General features: G+C 40.8%; 1 protein-coding gene across 9 annotated transcripts in view; it reads right to left on the bottom strand.

Annotated features, from left to right (window-relative positions):
- Nucleotides 1–4,799: 4,799 nt before the first annotated feature.
- LOC115093936 (arf-GAP with GTPase, ANK repeat and PH domain-containing protein 1) overlaps nucleotides 4,800–17,463 on the bottom strand; it is a 1,595,449-nt gene continuing 1,582,785 nt past the window's right edge. For all 9 annotated transcript variants that reach the window (XM_029606403.1, XM_029606396.1, XM_029606397.1 and 6 more), the window contains one exon: nucleotides 4,800–6,133. In XM_029606403.1, coding sequence (XP_029462263.1) covers nucleotides 5,921–6,133 — 213 coding nt within the window. In that variant the 3' untranslated portion in view covers nucleotides 4,800–5,920. The remainder of the gene's footprint in view (nucleotides 6,134–17,463) is intronic.

Genomic DNA, 17,463 nt, shown 5'->3' with positions numbered 1-17,463 from the left:
TGATAAGACAGGTGAAGAGAGAATTTGAAATGAAGTTGGCCACAGAGGCAAAAACTCATAATAAAAACTTTAAAAAATATATCCGAAGCAAGAAATCTCTGAGGGAGTCGGTTGGACTATTAGATGAGCGAGGGGGTTAAAGGGGCTCTTAGGAAAGATAAGGCCATTGTAGAAAGACTAAATGAATTCTTTGCTTCTGTGTTTACTAATGAAAATGTTGGGGAGATACCAGTTCTGGAGATGGTTTTCAGGGGTGATGAGTCAGACGAAGTTAACAAAATCACTGTGAACCTGGAAGATGTAGTAGGTCAGATTGACAAACTAAAGAGTAGCAAATCACCTGAACTGGATGGTATGCATCCTAGGGTACTGAAAGAACTCAAAAATGAAATTTCTGATCTATTAGTTAAAATTTGTAACCTATCATTACAATCATCAATTGTACCTGAAGACTGGAGGGTGGCCAATGTAACCCCAATATTTAAAAAAGGCTCAAGGGGCGATCCAGGTAACTATAGACCAGTGAGCCTGACTTCAGTGCCGGGAAAAATAGTGGAAACTATTCTCAAGATCAAAATCGTAGAGCATATAGAATGACATGGTTTAATGGAACACAGTCAACATGGATTTACCCAAGGGAAGTCTTGCCTAACAAATCTGCTTCATTTTTTTGAAGGTGTTAATAAACATGTAGATAAAGGTGAACTGGTATTTGATTTTCAGAAGGCGTTTGACAAAGTCCCCCATGAGAGGCTTCTAAGAAAACTAAAAAGTCATGGGATAGGAGGCAATGTCCTTTCGTGGATTACAAACTGGTTAAAAGACAGGAAACAGAGTGTGGAATTAAATGGTCAATTTTCTCAGTGGAAAAGGGTAAACAGTGGCGTGCCTCAGGGATCTGTACTTGGACCGGTGCTTTTCAATATATATATATATATAAATGATCTGGAAAGGAATACGACGAGTGAGGTTATCAAACTTGCGGATGATACAAAATTATTCAGAGTAGTTAAATCACAAGCGGACTGTGATACATTACAGGACGACCTTGCAAGAAGATTGGGCATCCAAATGGCAGATGAAATTTAATGTGGACAAGTGTAAGGTGTTGCATATAGGGAAAAATAACCCATGCTGTAGTTACACGATGTTAGGTTCCATATTAGGAGCTACCACCCAGGAAAAAGATCTAGGCATCATAGTGGATAATATTTTCAAATCGTCTGCTCAGTGTGCTGCAGAAGTCAAAAAAAGCAAACAGAATGTTAAGAATTATTAGGAAGGGAATGGTTAAGAAAACAGAAAACGTCATAATGCCTCTATGTCGCTCCATGGTGAGACCGCACCTTGAATACTGGGCGGCACGCGCAACGGGGTGCACATTTGTGGAACTTTCCTTCCATCCCCCCCCCCGCGCACCTTCCCCTCCCTTCCCCTCCCTAACCCACCCTCCTGGCCCTATCTAGACCCCCTCCTACCTTTATCTGAAAAGTTACTACTGCCTCCGGGCAGTAGTAACTTATGTGCGCCGGCCTGGCAGGCCCCAACACAGGCCGCTGTGTCGGGGCACTCGGTCATGCCCCTGGACTGCCCACATGCCCCCGATCCGAAACCATGCCCCCTGGCCACGCCCCCGACCGCCCCTTTTTGCAAGCCCCGGGACTTAGGCTCGGCGCGCAGGGGGGTTTTAAAAGGGTTACACACGTACCTTATGCGCGTAACCCTTTTAAAATCCGGCCCACTGTGTACAATTCTGGTCGCCACATCTAAAAAAAGATATATTTGCGATAGAGAAGTTACAGGGAAGGGCAAGCAAAATGATAAAGGGGATGGAACCACTCCCCTATGAGGAAAGGCTGGTTAGGGCTGTTCAGCTTGGAAAAGAGACGGCTGAGGGGGGATATGATAGAGGTCTTTAATGTCATGAGAGGTCTTGAATGAGTAGATGTGAATCGGTTATTTACTTTCGAATAATAGAAGGACTAGGGGGCATTCCATGAAGTTAGCAAGTAGCACATTTAAGACTAATCGTAGAAAATTCTTTTTCACTCAATGCACAATAAAGCTCTGGAATTTGTTGCCAGAGGATGTGGTTAGTGCAGTTAGTGTAGCTGGGTTCAAAAAAGGTTTGGATAAGTTCTTGGAGGAGAAGTCCATTAACGGCTATTAATCAAGTTTACTTAGGGAATAGCCACTGCTATTAATTGCATCAGTAGCATGGGATCTTCTTAGCGTTTGGGTAATTGCCAGGTTCTTGTGGCCTGGTTTGGCCTCTGTTGGAAACAGGATGCTGGGCTTGATGGACCCTTGGTCTGACCCAGCATGGCAATTTCTTATGTTCTTAATAAAGCAACATTTTTATGGAGCGAGGAGTCTTCTTGAAAATTCAGACAATGCCGCTTGATGAGCTTTGCTTTTGAACTTAGCCATAGAAGCAGTCCTGTGCTTTTTCCTTTATGTCTGCATATCATTACTGCAGTCCATCAAAGTTGGGGCCCAAATTGGTTGTCCTCTTAATCCAATTTCCCTTTTTCCCCCATGCCATCAAAGCAGAGAGCAGTTATGTTAAAAGCATCAAGGGTCATTGGTTAAAGGTAGTAATCCCCATGCATTTTGTTAAGTGTAGTAACTGCCACCGAGCAGGTTACCCCCATACACCCTTTTCATCATTTCCATCCTTCAGCTTTTAGGGATCCACAGTGTTTATCCCTTGCCCCTTTGAATTCTTTGACTGTTTTTGTCTTCACCACCTCCTCCGGAAGGGCATTCCAGGCCTCCATCACCCTCTCCTTGAAGAAATATTTCCTGACATTGGTTCGTGACCCCTAGTTCTATTGTTTTATTTCAAATGGAAAAGGTTTGAAGTATATGTATCATTAATACCTTTTGGGTATCTGAAAGTGTGTATCATATTCATCCTTGGTCAAGTGACTAGTGCAGGTATACAAACCTTAGAGTAAGCTGGCAAGTGATCCGGTACTGTTGTGGGTATGCCATCTTCTCTCAGCTTCAGCATGCATTCCAGTCATCTAAACTATTTTATGGAACATAGTGCACATGAAAGGGAAGAGAACAGAAAATGAAAATGCTCTGTGAAAATTCCTGATTCCAAGGTTGTACAAGTTATCTTGATTGCTCATTGTCTGAAGAGCCCAGATAAAACTCTTTTAAATAAGACTTTAGTGGCAGATATAGGTAGGGACCTTTTCTTTCAGTTTTTCTTTTATTTTTCCTGGAAATTTCAATATTGTAACAAAAAAAAAGATCAGTGGAAAAATGACTTTGTTATAACACGCAGGAGAAAAATCAGTGGAATGTCATTTATCCACTGAGTTTTTTTTTTTTCTTATATCATTTAAATTCCCAGGAAAAAAAATAAAATAAATCTGAAAACGAAGATCCTTACATACAGGTTGATAAAGTAATTATATATCTGTATGAAGCATGTCCTGAAATGATTCTAAGAAGATACAGCTATTTTGGGGAAGCTTGAACCCTCATTTTTCTTACATACCTTCTCCAATATTTACATCATGGTCTATTTCAATATTCTATTTAAAAAACGTTTGCTGCCTTCTGGCAGCTTAAGTCATTTTTCAGATATGGATTTATGAATTTCTCTACACTTATAGGCAACCCCAGTACAGGAGCTCAAGCCATAAACAACACAGATCATCTGTCCATAAAATAGATTTAATATTACTGCTTATGCTCCCAACTACCAAACTTCTTTTATTGCAAAATGTATATAAAATAAAGAAGTCCATATTCAGTGCAACTTAACTAGCTAACTAATTATCTGGCTAAATAGTTAGCTGGCTAAGTTTTATTTTTTTAATTTAATTTAATTTATATTCTACTTTTCAGCACTTCAAAGTGGATTACATGCAGGTACTGTAGGTATTTCCCCAATGGGCTTACAATCTAAATGTGTGCCTGAGACAATGGAGAGTAGAGGGATGAGCCAAAGGGCACAAGGAGCAGCAGTGGGATTTGAACCCTGGTTTTTCTGATTTGTAGCCTGCTGCTTTAACCACTCAGCTACTACTCCACTGATGGTGGATGGGATGGGGCATAAATAGGAGGAACTTAGCCAGATAAGTTATCCAGCTAACTTCGATATTCAGATATTTATCCAGCTACCTCTGGTTGTGCTAGATACCTTCCCTAAAGTTAGCTAGATAAACTTATCCAGATAACTTTAAATAGCTGAATATCCCACCTAAGTTAGCCAGATAAATTTATCTGGATAACTAACTCAGCCAGATAGCTGCTGAATATGGACCTTAAACTGTACCCTGCCATCAGAAAGGTATTTTCTGAAAATCCTATTGCTGAAATGTAAAAAGTAAACCAAATGTCCTTCTAATTTGCTAGAAAAGGTTTACATTTATAATTAATACATATCTTCACACCATAAGCAGAGATATAACTGTCACAGTAATTACAGCATATATGGAACTGCCATGAAAAATAAAAAAATTATTATTTTGAAGTATAAAAAGTATATATATATATATATATATAATTCAAAGTGTACATTCTCACACTATATTTTATATACCCCAATGTTTTGTCTTATTTTGCATTTATGCATTTTTTTTCATGACTCCTATCAGAACCATGGATGTTTACAGTGACTAAACAGGAGACCTACCTTGAATTTTATATTGTTACTAACTTCATTTGCATATTTTATGTACCTAATTCATAAACATTTTTTCAGCATCGATGTTTAAACTCCTATTTCTGTTTAGAAGTTAAGATTGGGTACCATGTAGCATGTACAAAAATCAATACATATTTCAGTATTTTTTTTATTCCAATATTTTTACATACATATCATCTAAAGACACAATACAAAAATTTGTATAACTTAGGCAATGCAATCACAAAAGTGACCAAAAGAAATAAAACCTAAACACATTTCACCTTGGCAAATGGAGAGAACAAATTTTCTTCTGTTTGAAAAAACAAAATGCTTTTTAATAAAAAGGACTTCGATTGTTTTCCCCCAAAAAAGTAATAATACATGTCCATATTACAGGATTACCTTGTATTTTTTCTTTTGCTTTTATTATTTTTTGCTTGGTACCAGAGAGATTACAGTCAGCTAACATTCAAGTCACTGATTTCCATCTCTTTGGGCTGAAAAATTAAACAGATACTAAATTATGACAGTGAATTTAGAAAGGAGGGCTCGGAGGGCTTGAAAGAACATGTCTGAGATAATATGATACTTCTAAGAATATTGCAATCACATCCAAGTAATCACCGAAGCATGGCGTGTAACTACCTCCTCGGCTAATATGCTTCTTTCTCCATGATGACTAATCATGTTCTATTAAACAGCAGTAATGCTGGAAGAACTGAACTATACAAGTGTAATGAAGCTAGTATTCTCCCTGGACAGATTAGCTACAACTGATTTGACACATACCATCATTGGAGCCTCAAATCTGACAAACTCGCGCTTGCTTCTGATTTATGCTGTCAAACTCCTCTGAGAAGAGAACGAAATCCAAGCATTTCGTTAGGTAGAGTTGAAATGTATTGATGTGCTTAACAGCCAGTTAAGATGCCATTTTTTCTCCTCTTTCTCCTTTCTCCCCCTACCTGTAGAACTTTTCATCTGCTGATAACCAAAGAAATGGTCCCCGAGTTTTCTGCTCTAACCGAGCCACTGACTGCTTCTTTGCTTTTTCTTTCCTTCACATTCTACAGCCTTCAGGATCTTCCTGTATGATACAATCCCCCCTCCCCCACTGTTGCAACCCCTTTCTCCTTCTGGTCTCTTTACAAATATTTCAACTGGTGAATGCTGGGAATGAGAGAAGTAGCTGGGAAATTTATATAAGACATACAAGGCCAGAACGCTGAAGGGAAATGGAGTAATCTTAGGCCGACAATGTCCTTTCTCTCAGATGATAGTAGGCATTCTCCCACTGCCACCGCTGCTGTTGTTCCTACTATTGTTCTTCCTGGATAGGTTGGGGGTAGCCATGAGGACAAATTGTTCATCGGGACACCCGTACTGCAGGAGAATGTCAATCGACTCTTGACTCATGGCTTGTTTGGCATAGGCCAATGCAGTGTTCCCATGGGCATCCCGGGCCATCACGTCTACACCATACTGCCAAGAAAACAGATTGCAGTTTAGATATTGCTTTACATTACAGCATGGAGCTACAGAAAATACTCTATTAGCTTAGAGTTTAGCCTTAAACTTTTCAAAACTCAAAATCCGAATTTACCCTTAAACATATAGGGGCGGATTTTAAGAGCCCTGCTCGCTGGTGCGCCTATTTTACATAGGCCTACCGGTGCGTGCAGAGCCCCGGGACTCGCGTAAGTCCCGGGGTTCTCTGAGGGGGGCGTGTCGGGGGCGGTCCCGGTCGTTGCGGCGGTTTCGGGGCGTGTCGGCAGCGTTTTGGGGGCGGGTACGGGGGCGTGGCTACGGCCCGGGGCGGTCCGGGGGCGTGGCCGCGTCCTCCATACCCGCCCCCAGGTCGCAGCCCGGCGCGCAAGAGGCCCGCTGGCCCGCGGGGATTTACGCCTCCCGGAGGGAGGCGTAAATCCCCCAACAAAGGTAAGGTGGGGGCTTAGACAGGGCCGGGTGGGTGGGTTAGGTAGGGGAAGGCAAAAGGAAGTTCCCTCCGAGGCCGCTCCGATTTCGGAGCGGCCTCGGAGGGAACGGGGGTAGGCTGCGCGGCTCGGCGCGCGCCGGCTATACAAAATCGATAGCCTTGCGTGCGCCGATCCAGGTTTTTAGCAGATACGCGCGGCTCCGCGCGTATCTACTAAAATCCAGCGTACTTTTGTTTGCGCCTGGAGCGCAAACAAAAGTAGGCCTATTCGCGGAGTATGAAAATCCGCCCCATAATGTCCTACTTAGATTTGAAAAGTTGTACATTAAGCAGTTCTATAAGTATGCCATATACAACCTATTCCCCCTAGTTTTCTATATTAAGAAGGCTTTGCAATTTCTCTGTTTGCTCTACCTGACAGATGAGCTTGCATATTCCCTTCACCATGGCTATCCCTGTATCAAGAGCTGTGCAGAAATCAAACCTCCTTACTCCAGCAGTCATGTTCTGAAAGAGTGCGTCAATAGTGGGCTAAGGGATTTCGGTTTCTGTGGCTGTCTGCACATGAATATATACAGGGATGGTAACTTTCAAACCAGCGCATAAGTGCAATTTGGCGTTTGTGCGTTGGCATGCCCCCAGATATATGGCCATTTTATAACTTGTGCTCATGTTATAAAATAGCCTGGCTGGGTGTACATGTGCACCCAATTTTAAGTGGGCAAGCGCCTAGGCACGCAAATTCCGATTCTACCGCATAAGCCAGGGTATTTTATAATGGGCATGTGTCCATGCCATTGCCAATTTGACCAGTTTATCCACAGTTCGCCCAGTTAAGAGCTAGATCCTCCAAAACCCCCTGGTTTGATAGCCTGCAGTCCCCCCACCTCCCGCAGAACCCTTTGAACCCAACAGAAATAGCTAATTTCTTTTATTTTTTAAGTTACACCTCCTCCACAGCAGAAGTAAAGTTACGTGGCAGTGGTTCTGGGCATGTAAATAATTATGCACACATCTCTTGGCCACACCCTGAAATGACCATGCCCCACCTATACCATGCCCCTTTTTGAAATTAAGTGAGAAGTGTGCGTAATGGGATATATGCACGCATCTGGGTGGCTTCTAAAATCTGGTAGGTGTGCATCTCCCAATTCTGACATGCGCTGAGCTTTTAAAATTCACCTTTAATTGTATGTGTGATAAACCATGCTGCCATTTTCAAACAAATCTGTTAAAAGTTTGACTTTTTAATAAGATGAAAAAAGCTAAAAATATAAATACATTGCATGCATTATTTATTTTATTTTATTTATTTATATTCTACTTTTTGGCACTTCAAATTGTATTATATTCAGATTCTGATGCAAAATGTTTTAAATGTGAAGATGATAATGGCCTTTTAACATAACCAACTGCTAGATTTTTAGACTCACAATAGGCTTGTGGACAGTTAATTATTGGGGGTTTTGCACTGCACATATCTATAGCAGGCAATACATTAACAGTTGCAGGATCACTATAGTGAGGGCTTCCCAAACATTTAGTCAATGTTACCCCATTTTAGCACTTAAAAATTCAAATGACCCCAGAGGACGACCAATACAAATTACAAGGGTGTGGTCCCCCTCCAACAATTATTCCCCTCTTACTCTCACGACACTCCAGCTAATCCCATCCAACAGACCTCCTTTCTTAACCTCATCCCTTCCAGCCCTTTTTGCATCCCCCAAGCAGATTCTCTCATCCCCAAGCCCTTCTTATAACCGCCAATTGATCCTCTGTCATCCCTACCCTCCTCTCTCATCCCCCATCCCTTCTCAACTCTCAGCATCACCTCCTCCCCTCCAACCCTTTTCTCATATTGGCCCCCAGCTGATCCTCTCTCCATTTATATCCCCTGGTTGATATTCTGTTATAGCCCCCTTCTCTCAACCTCCATAGCCATATCTCTCCACCTTATCCAAACCTCAAACACCTCCTGCATTTCATCTCTCCCATCAAATAGCCCCTTCTCCAAGCATCCTCTTAGCTAGGGTGAGCAGCAACATTTTTCTTTAGATCCTGGGCCAAAAGTGGATGACAATTGGTTGGAAGAGACGACAGCCTGATGCCAGGGGCAACATCTTTTTCTTGGGCAGGTGGCAATCTTCACTGCACCATGCATACTCAGCCCAAGCCACCCCTTCCCTCATGACTGGTTCCAAGTCTGATTGTGTTCTGCAAGCAACAGCATTACTAATGAAAACTAGCATGGGTCCTGTGGGCTAGTGCAAGCTCATGGATCCTGCAATGGCCCCAATCCCTTCTCATGCAGAGCTTCCTGTTACCACAGAAACTCATGCGAGGGTAATGATACTGCAGGTTACAGGCTCCATGACGTCTTCCACTATTAATTTTGCTAGCACCTGAAAAACAGTGCCATTTGAGGTACTTGTGACCCCACCTGAAGATTTTGTGACCCAATTTTGGGTCCTGTCCCACAGTTTAGGAATCCGTGCTATAGTGGGACTGAAAACTAAATGTTGTGCTATTATTTTATCAATTGATAAAGTATGAATAAAGCCAATAAGGCAGTAAATTTGTTGGTAAATACTCTAGATCCAACCAGTATGCTAGAGATACAGATACTTATTTGGGTTAGGATTTGGTTTAAAAAAAATGTGCAACCAAGCTGGTCCCAGCACTAAAGTCTCAAGATCAAATCTCCTTTCTGATGCACTCAATCACAAGATGGTAGGGAAAATGGCAGCTTCTACTATTGTGATCCCTGCTAAGGATAAGTCTCAGAGAACATGTTCTTTCTATCCTCTTGCTTAGTGAGGGCACAATTAACAAGGCATGCCATTTAGGGTAAAGATGTACTTTCTTGAGCATGCATGGGAGTTCCTGCACATATACACTGCCTTGTGAGCCTCTTAGTCCCTTCCAGAATGCAAGCTTTAGTGAGGTAGTTGCTCTCCAGGGAGGTGAGTGGGTATTAAGTATAGTTAACTGATCCTTCTGTCTAGGGAGAACCCTATTTACAGGTAGGAAACTTGCTTTGTCAACAAACAGGCATAAATTATCCATAACATGTGGAGAATCCAAAGTTGAGTGTTGCATTGTAGAGCAAAGCTTAAAGGGCAACCTGGCCTCACCAGGGAGAGAGTGGTTTACTAGGTGAACAGGCTCTACAGAACTGCTTGTCCAAATTTACTGTCTACTTGGGACATACTGTACAGACAGTAATAGAACATGAAGGTATGGACAGATGGCCAAGTAGGAGCTTTTCAAATGTCTTCAATGCAAGTCACCCTGAGATGAGTCACTGAAGTCACCATGGCTCTCACAAGGCTCTCACTTGATGAGTATTGACAGAGTCTGTAATCTGTTATCCAGCTAGTGTGTAATGGTGCACTATGCAGTCTGCTAGCCAATTAGATAGAATTTATTTGGAAACCGCCTCTCTCATTCTTTTAGAATTAAAGGACATATACAATTGAGATGTTTCATGGTGAGGTTGAGTCCTCTTTAAATAATATACAAAGGTTCTCTTGCATTCCAGGGAATGAAGAGCCCATTCTCCTTTGTGTGCATGTGGTCTTGGAAAGAAGATAGGGAGCATAATAGCTTGATTAATGTGGAACACAGACACCACAGATGAAAGGAACTTGGGATGTTCATGTAAGAGCCTGTGTGACAGCTAGTTTGCTTGTGTGTGTATGTGTGATAACCTGTGTACATGACTTTATGAGAACCTGTGTGCATGTGTGTGTGTGTCTGTGTGAGAGTTAATGTGCATATGTATGTCTATGTGAGAGCCTGTGTGCATGTGTGTCTGTGTGAAAGCATGTGCCTGTGTGTATGTCTGAGTGGCAGCATGTGTACATGTCTGTGTGAGAGCCTGTGTGTGTGTGTGTGTGTCTATGCCTGTGTGAGATCCTTTATGCAATGTATGTATGTATGTATGTATGTCTGTGTGAGACTCTGTGTGAAAGCTTGTGTGCATATGTGTGTATATATCTGTGTTAGAGCTAATGTGCATGTATGCCTTTGTGAAAGCCTGTTTGTCTATGTGAGAGCCTGTGTGCATGAATGTGTGTGCCTGTTAGAACCTGTGTGTCACAGGCACATGTGTCTCACAGGCATGCACGCACAATGTGTGAGTGTGAGGGAGAGAGATCCTATGTATGTGAAAGAGAGGGAGTGTGAGAGATAATGAATGTGTTAGTGTTAGTGTGTGTGTGTGTGTGCGTGTGAGAGAGAGAGAGAGAAGATAAAGTTGCGTGGCTCTATCTCCCCCAATCCATGACAATCTCAGGGTGACTGGAAATCAAAAGATCCCCAGGTATGGAGAACAGATTTTTAATCCTTATTAGTTTTAATTATTTGGTATAATTTGGATCAACCCCGATTATTTGGTATAATTATTTGGTAAAATTATATTTATTATAATTTTACCAAATTATAATAAATTTGGTAAAATTATTTGGTATAATTTGGATCGACCCCGAGCTGAATCTCAAACATCACATAGCGACGAAAATTAAGGAAGATTTCTACAAACTACTTATCCTTAAACATTTGAAATCCCTGCTCAACCCACCCGAATTTAGAACCATATTCCAAACCCTGATTTTTGCTACCTTTGACTACTGCAACTCTCTTCTATTAGGCCTCCCCAAATCGACCATTCGCCCTCTACAAATATTACAAATTACCACTGCAAGAATACTCACAGGCCACAGGAAAATGATTCACATCACCCCAATACTAAAAGAGCTCCACTGGCTACCCATTAAAAAACGGATTGAATACAAAACACTTACCATCCTACACAAATCAATGCACAACAACGAATTTAACTGTCTAGATAACATGCTGCAAAAACATATATCGCAATGAAACACTAGATCAGCAAATAAAGCTCTTTTTGTGATACCCCCAGTCCCATGAGCCAAACTCACCACCTCAAGACAGAGCCATATCAATAGCTGGACCCCAACTGTGGAATTCCCTACCTGATACCATAAGACTGCTAAACAATACAAAACAATTCAAAAAATTACTGAAAACATGGCTGTTTAAACAAACCTGCAAAAACGGTATTGGATAAACAACTCAGTCACATGAATCACAGTACCTGTCATCCCCACCCAACACCGAGCACTTCCGTAGTAAGAAATACATGCGCAATTACCAACATCTCCCTCCTGTTCTACATCACCTTGGACACATATAATAACATCAACACCTTAAATGGCTTCACCGAACGACGGTATATAAAACTCAATAAATAAATAAAGATAACCCTGTACAGCACATACTAACAATCATATTACAATAGTATCCCATAATAAGTCACTTTCCCATCCCACCTCAGATAGCACCACCGCATAAGATTCCATATTATATGGAAATACTAGGACCTCCATAGCTTTCACAATAATATAAATGGCACAAGATGGTCTTCTATATTGCATTGTAAATTCCACTATATTTTTATGCCTAGATCTTAATGTACATATTTCAAATGTTTAACCTCTGTCCTCATTGTTAGTAATGTTACCTACTGTAAAAAATGTTTTTGTTCTTTTTTAACTTTGTTAATGAATGTAATATGTTGTTTCAACTGTGAACCGAAGTGAAGGCATCTGCCAAACCTCGGTATATAAAAACATACAAATAAATAAATAAATACCCGTGTGGTTGTAGCACTGCTGAGGTAGTCTGTTAATGTATTTTGTATTCCTGGAAGGTAGGTCACCTGGAGATGGGTGTCGTGATACCCTGACCACAACAAGATTCAGAGGGCCTCCTGGTAAAGAATGTAAGAGCCCCTACTTCCTTGCCTGTATGTAGAATAGGGCCATTTGGTTGTAAGTCTGGATCAAAATTCTCTTTTCCAAAAGGTGAGAGAAAGCCCTCAGAGCACAGCAGAAAGCTCGCAACCCCATGTGGTTTTGTTTTTGCAGAAGACTCTCCATAAGGACCACAATCCCTAGTTCCATGCTGCACCAGTGGATACCCCTTACCCGTTGGTGGAGACATCAGTAGGCAGATTCACTTGATGCGATGGGGCACACAGTGAGAGACCCACATTTAAAGCCTCCAGGGGGTGCGGGGACAGGGGTCGAGACTATCTGGGGGATCATCAATATCACTTTGGGGTGGAGGGTGGGCATGGGAAGGGGTATGGGGCCAGAGACTTTATGTTATTGGTGAGATTTGGGGGGTGGGCCGCTGCCACAAGTGCACTTTTTTTTTTTTTTTTAACTTTTTGGGGGAGTTGGGGCCGCTTTGACTGGTGGCACCGGGTTGAGATGGGGGTCAATACTGACCTTTCGTTCAATCTCCCCGTTTGCCATGACTTTTATTTTTTGGGACAAGCGACCCTTTAAGGCGATGGCGGTCATGTGAGTTTGGGGGCCACCACTGCATTAAAGGGTCACTTGCCGTGTTCTTTTGTGCTGCGGTGTTTGGCCATAAGACAAAATAATGTGCCATATAGTCACGATACGTTTTCAGGGGAGGAGGCTCCAATATTGTGACTACACCCTTCCACGATAGTAGAACCCCTCCTGCAATAAAACATTGCGGCTTAGTGCATGCAGGGATAAGTTAGCAGGATAAGTAGTCACACCCTGGAATGCCTCCGTCCTGCTCACCACTTAGCCCGATAGTTATTCTGCTAAATTGCTCTGGCAGCTGAACATGGCCAAATATTCAAACAGCAACACTTAACCGGATATGTCTGAATGTCTCTGATACTGAAAATCTCTATGGCAGGTGAAAATGCGTGTGGATAGGTTTGGTGGAGTAATTTAAAACAATATTTATTTATAATTATGAAATTATAATCCAAGAAAATCTTGTTAAGAAAAGGTAAAGAAGAAAAAACCCTCCAAATACAACCAAAAAAAATCACCAAATTACTGAATCCACACTACATACCCAAGGGTCCAGCAATTTAAGGGGGAGGGGGGGGAAGAGGACACACTCTTTAAACCAAAGATCTTAATCAGAAAAATTAAAAACCACAAGCAAAGAAGAGGACGCAGTCCTAAATACCATGGCATCAATGCAAATCTAGGAAGTTCTAGGTACCATGTATATAACCCCAAGGATATACACCCCATCCTGGGGAGATGATTCAATAGAAACAGAAGATTTCTCATCACTTAAAACTAACTATGCATGTTCAGAAAACATACTTAACATGATGAAATTTAACAATGCAATTAAAGGAAATTTTAGAAAAATAGTGCCCCAATTTGCAAAACTGTATGCCTCAATATAAGAAATTGTCTTTTCTTTTGCATGGCTTTCACCAGATCAGGAAAAATCTGAACTTTGATCTTTTCAAATAATACATCTATGACCCGGCTTTGCTTGTCACTAAGATTCTCCTAGATTTTTCAAGCATAGGCAGTGGGAGGATTTTTTTTTGCATTTTTGGAATCCTCCCCTTGTATTTTTTTTTTTTTGGGAGGCTTTAAGAGACTACAAAAATCCCCCAGAGCATATGACTTGGGTCATTGCCTCTCCCCACTTTGCCATTCCTCAGGTGGACTAACTAGGAGGAGACCCAGGGAGCAGCTGTTGGATTTTAGAAAGGTTTGCTATTTTGGATTTTTGAGTGGAACCAGTTCCTGGAATTCCCCCTGCATCTGGGAAGGCTGGCTTTATTTTTCCCTTTGCTAAGAGAGTGAAGCAAAGGGTGAAGAGAGTTTTGAGATTTTTGGACATTCCAGCAGCAGTTGCTTGATCTGTTCTGATTCTGAGGACTAGTTTCTGGAATCAGAGGATTTCCACTTTTTCCAGAATTTTGAATGCTGGAATTGCAACAGGGATATCCTATCCTTCGAAGGAAAGGATTGATGGATATGGATGCTGGTGCAAGGGAGAGACGAACTCCAAGGAGGAAGAGGCATGGATAAGGAGACCATGGCTTTTCTTACACTGATTTTTCTCATGTTGTTTTTGATCTTTATAATTCTTGACTGGATTTTGATTTCTAAACTAAAATACCAATTTGGACTCAGAGTTTCTCTCTTTTGGATCACTGGACATGGTGTTTTTGCCTTTATTTTTCCCTTATGTCTTTTTAGCCCCTCCTGAAGAACCTCTAGTACAGCAAAGAAGAGAAGTGGTTTGTGACTGGACTGAAATGTCCACGGGCAAGTCCCAAACTAAAGCCCAGGTAGTTCAGCTTCCCCCTCTGGATGAACACTGACGTTGTACTACCCTCGATGCAGCTTGACACCCAAACAGAGGTCCCACTACACATCTCTGAATTTAAAGAACAGTCTTAAAACCCAATCCAGGAAAAAGTTAATAGTTAAAGTTGCAAGGATAGCTTGTACTGCTTCTTGTTTTATAAAAAAGCAGTTACATCTAAAGTGCCTGATGAAATAGGTGACATATGCAGCTTATTTATTGAAAAGATTTATTTCCCACATCCTCCAAAGTTCAGGACGGGGTAAATAAAGGTACATACATAATAAAACCTTCTTTCTTCTGCAGTGGCAGGTAAAAAACCTTGGAGACCAGAGGAAGGGGCATCAGATGACATTTTCAATATTTCCAGCATATACTTTTTAAACATTTCATTCACAGATATATGTTGCATCTTATTAAAATTCATTAAACATAAGTTCTTCTGGCTGATAGTTTCTAATCTATCATGTAGCACTGTATTATATTAAATAAAGGTAACTTCCTCAAACTGAAATTTTTGAATCTTAGTTTCACAAAATTTTAATCTCTTCTGATGGTCAGTCAACAAGTTGGGTTTCCTGATCCTGTAACTTGAGGCATGCTGCAGAAACTTGTATCGATCCTTGAGAAAACTACATGGAGAGGGGGACTCCAGGCAATTTTATCAATTAGCAATCACCCCCTCAATTACCGCCCAAATAGTCTACAGATAAAAGGTACCCGCACACTTTACACCAATGCAGATAGTTGTTCAACAGCCCGCATGACTTGGCCGACAAAAGCATGAATAATTTACAACAATTTTCAAAGTGAACTTATGTGTATAGGTGGCTTTGAAAGTTATCCCTCTAAATTTATCCACACCTGCTATTGGGTACTTGGAAAGTTTTCAAGAAAATGTATGTACATATTTTTGAAAATGCAAAATTATGTGAATTAGTGGAAACTGCTCATCATCTCTGTCCGTGAGAATGCCTCCACTCTGTCTGGGTAAACGTACATGCAGAACAACACAGAAAGACAATCTACCTCAATAGTGAAATGTCCAAAAACCAACAGCTTGTTAGTATGGCATACACAATGAACAACAAATACATTTGTCTAAAATAATTTTTGACAATGAACTAATAAAATCATAATATATGTATTACAAATTCATATACAATCAAAATTACCTAAGCACATATATAAAAACAAATTCATAACAGAATGACTGCACAGGCTGCTAGTCCAAATCTTCAATAGATCAGCTGACAGGCTCAAATACTGAAAAGTATATAGTTTGAAAGGGACCTGCCGTGGCCACAGTTTGGCATTCATGCCTACATCAGGAGTACTATGATCGTCACTTGAAAAGAAATCATGGTAAGTACCACGCACTGTCAAGGGACTCCCTTCTTAATGTTATCGCTCAGCTAATGGTGATACTAAAACCTCTCATGGTATACCAGTAACAGAAATCATATGTAAAAATGGCCTTTCCTCTTATAGAATCTTATTTCTGCAACACCAGAGGTCAACAGAGTCCAAACACTTTGTGCCTATCAGCTGATCTATTGAAGATTTGGAATTACAGCCTGTGTAGTCATCAGTCTGTTATAAATATATATTTTTATATATGTGCCTATAGGTATTTTTATTATATATGAATTTGTAATAAATATATTTTTATAATTTTTTTAATTTAAAGTTTTATTTCACCCTCCCTTCCCCAGTCTGTGAAATGATTGAGAACAAAAACACATCCGCACCTCATGTACCATAAACAAAACATTTCTAACAACAATTATAATGTAACAAGGACCCAATCAACTTTTGCCAGCCATTCAGACCTCATAGGGCTCCCAGATTGTTTGGCATTTGCTGAGAGTATTATTATTCATAGCTGCTAATTTGCCCATATAATATACAATAGATATCCTCCTCTGTAAGTATGCAATAGTTGGAGCATCAAATTTTTTCCACTGGTAAGCTAGTTCACATCTGGCCAATATAATCAATTGAATCATCAAATTCACCTTCTTTTTTGGCCAATCTTTGGGATCAAAATGAACATCAATAGCTGGCACTTCATTCAGTATACTCTTCACCAAATTCCCAAAATCTGGATTTTCTCGCAACCCCACCAAAAATGCCAGAACATTCCAATGTGGCCACATAGGTGCCAGCAAAATTCAGACACACAAGAATATATTTGATGTAACTTGCTGGGTGTTAAGTACCATCCGTATAATAATATTTTTATGAATGTATTGGTTCATTGTCAAAAATTGTTTTAGACATTTAATTAACAGTTATTTATTCTGTATTCCATTGTGATGATTCATTTAGTTTGCTTTAGTCCCTGCACTTCAGAAAGAAGGAAAATCCCTAGATGATGAAAATCCCTTTGGGGCAGTTGAAACAGTATGCTACTCAGATGGCTGCCAGGAAGAACTACATCTCCCAGAAGTCCTGGGAATAGGTTGCTAGGTTGATTTGAGTAGGCAAGAGTGTCAGATAGGGTGTCACTCCTGCAATAGCAGGCTAGCACCTGTGTAAAAGTAGAGTTTTGCCAGCAATGGGGGAACTCAGAGGAACACAGACAGTACAGGAGGAGGATCAGAGGCATTCAAATTGAGATCTCAGGACCAGAAAGACAGTTCAGCCCAAGAGTTTGGTGAGATGGAGGAAGACT

This window comes from Rhinatrema bivittatum, chromosome 6 (genome assembly GCF_901001135.1).
Source record: "Rhinatrema bivittatum chromosome 6, aRhiBiv1.1, whole genome shotgun sequence".
NCBI classification, from domain to species: Eukaryota; Metazoa; Chordata; class Amphibia; order Gymnophiona; family Rhinatrematidae; genus Rhinatrema; species Rhinatrema bivittatum.
The sequence above is the reverse complement of the archived record's forward strand: the minus strand, read 5'-3'. Positions and strand labels throughout refer to the sequence as shown.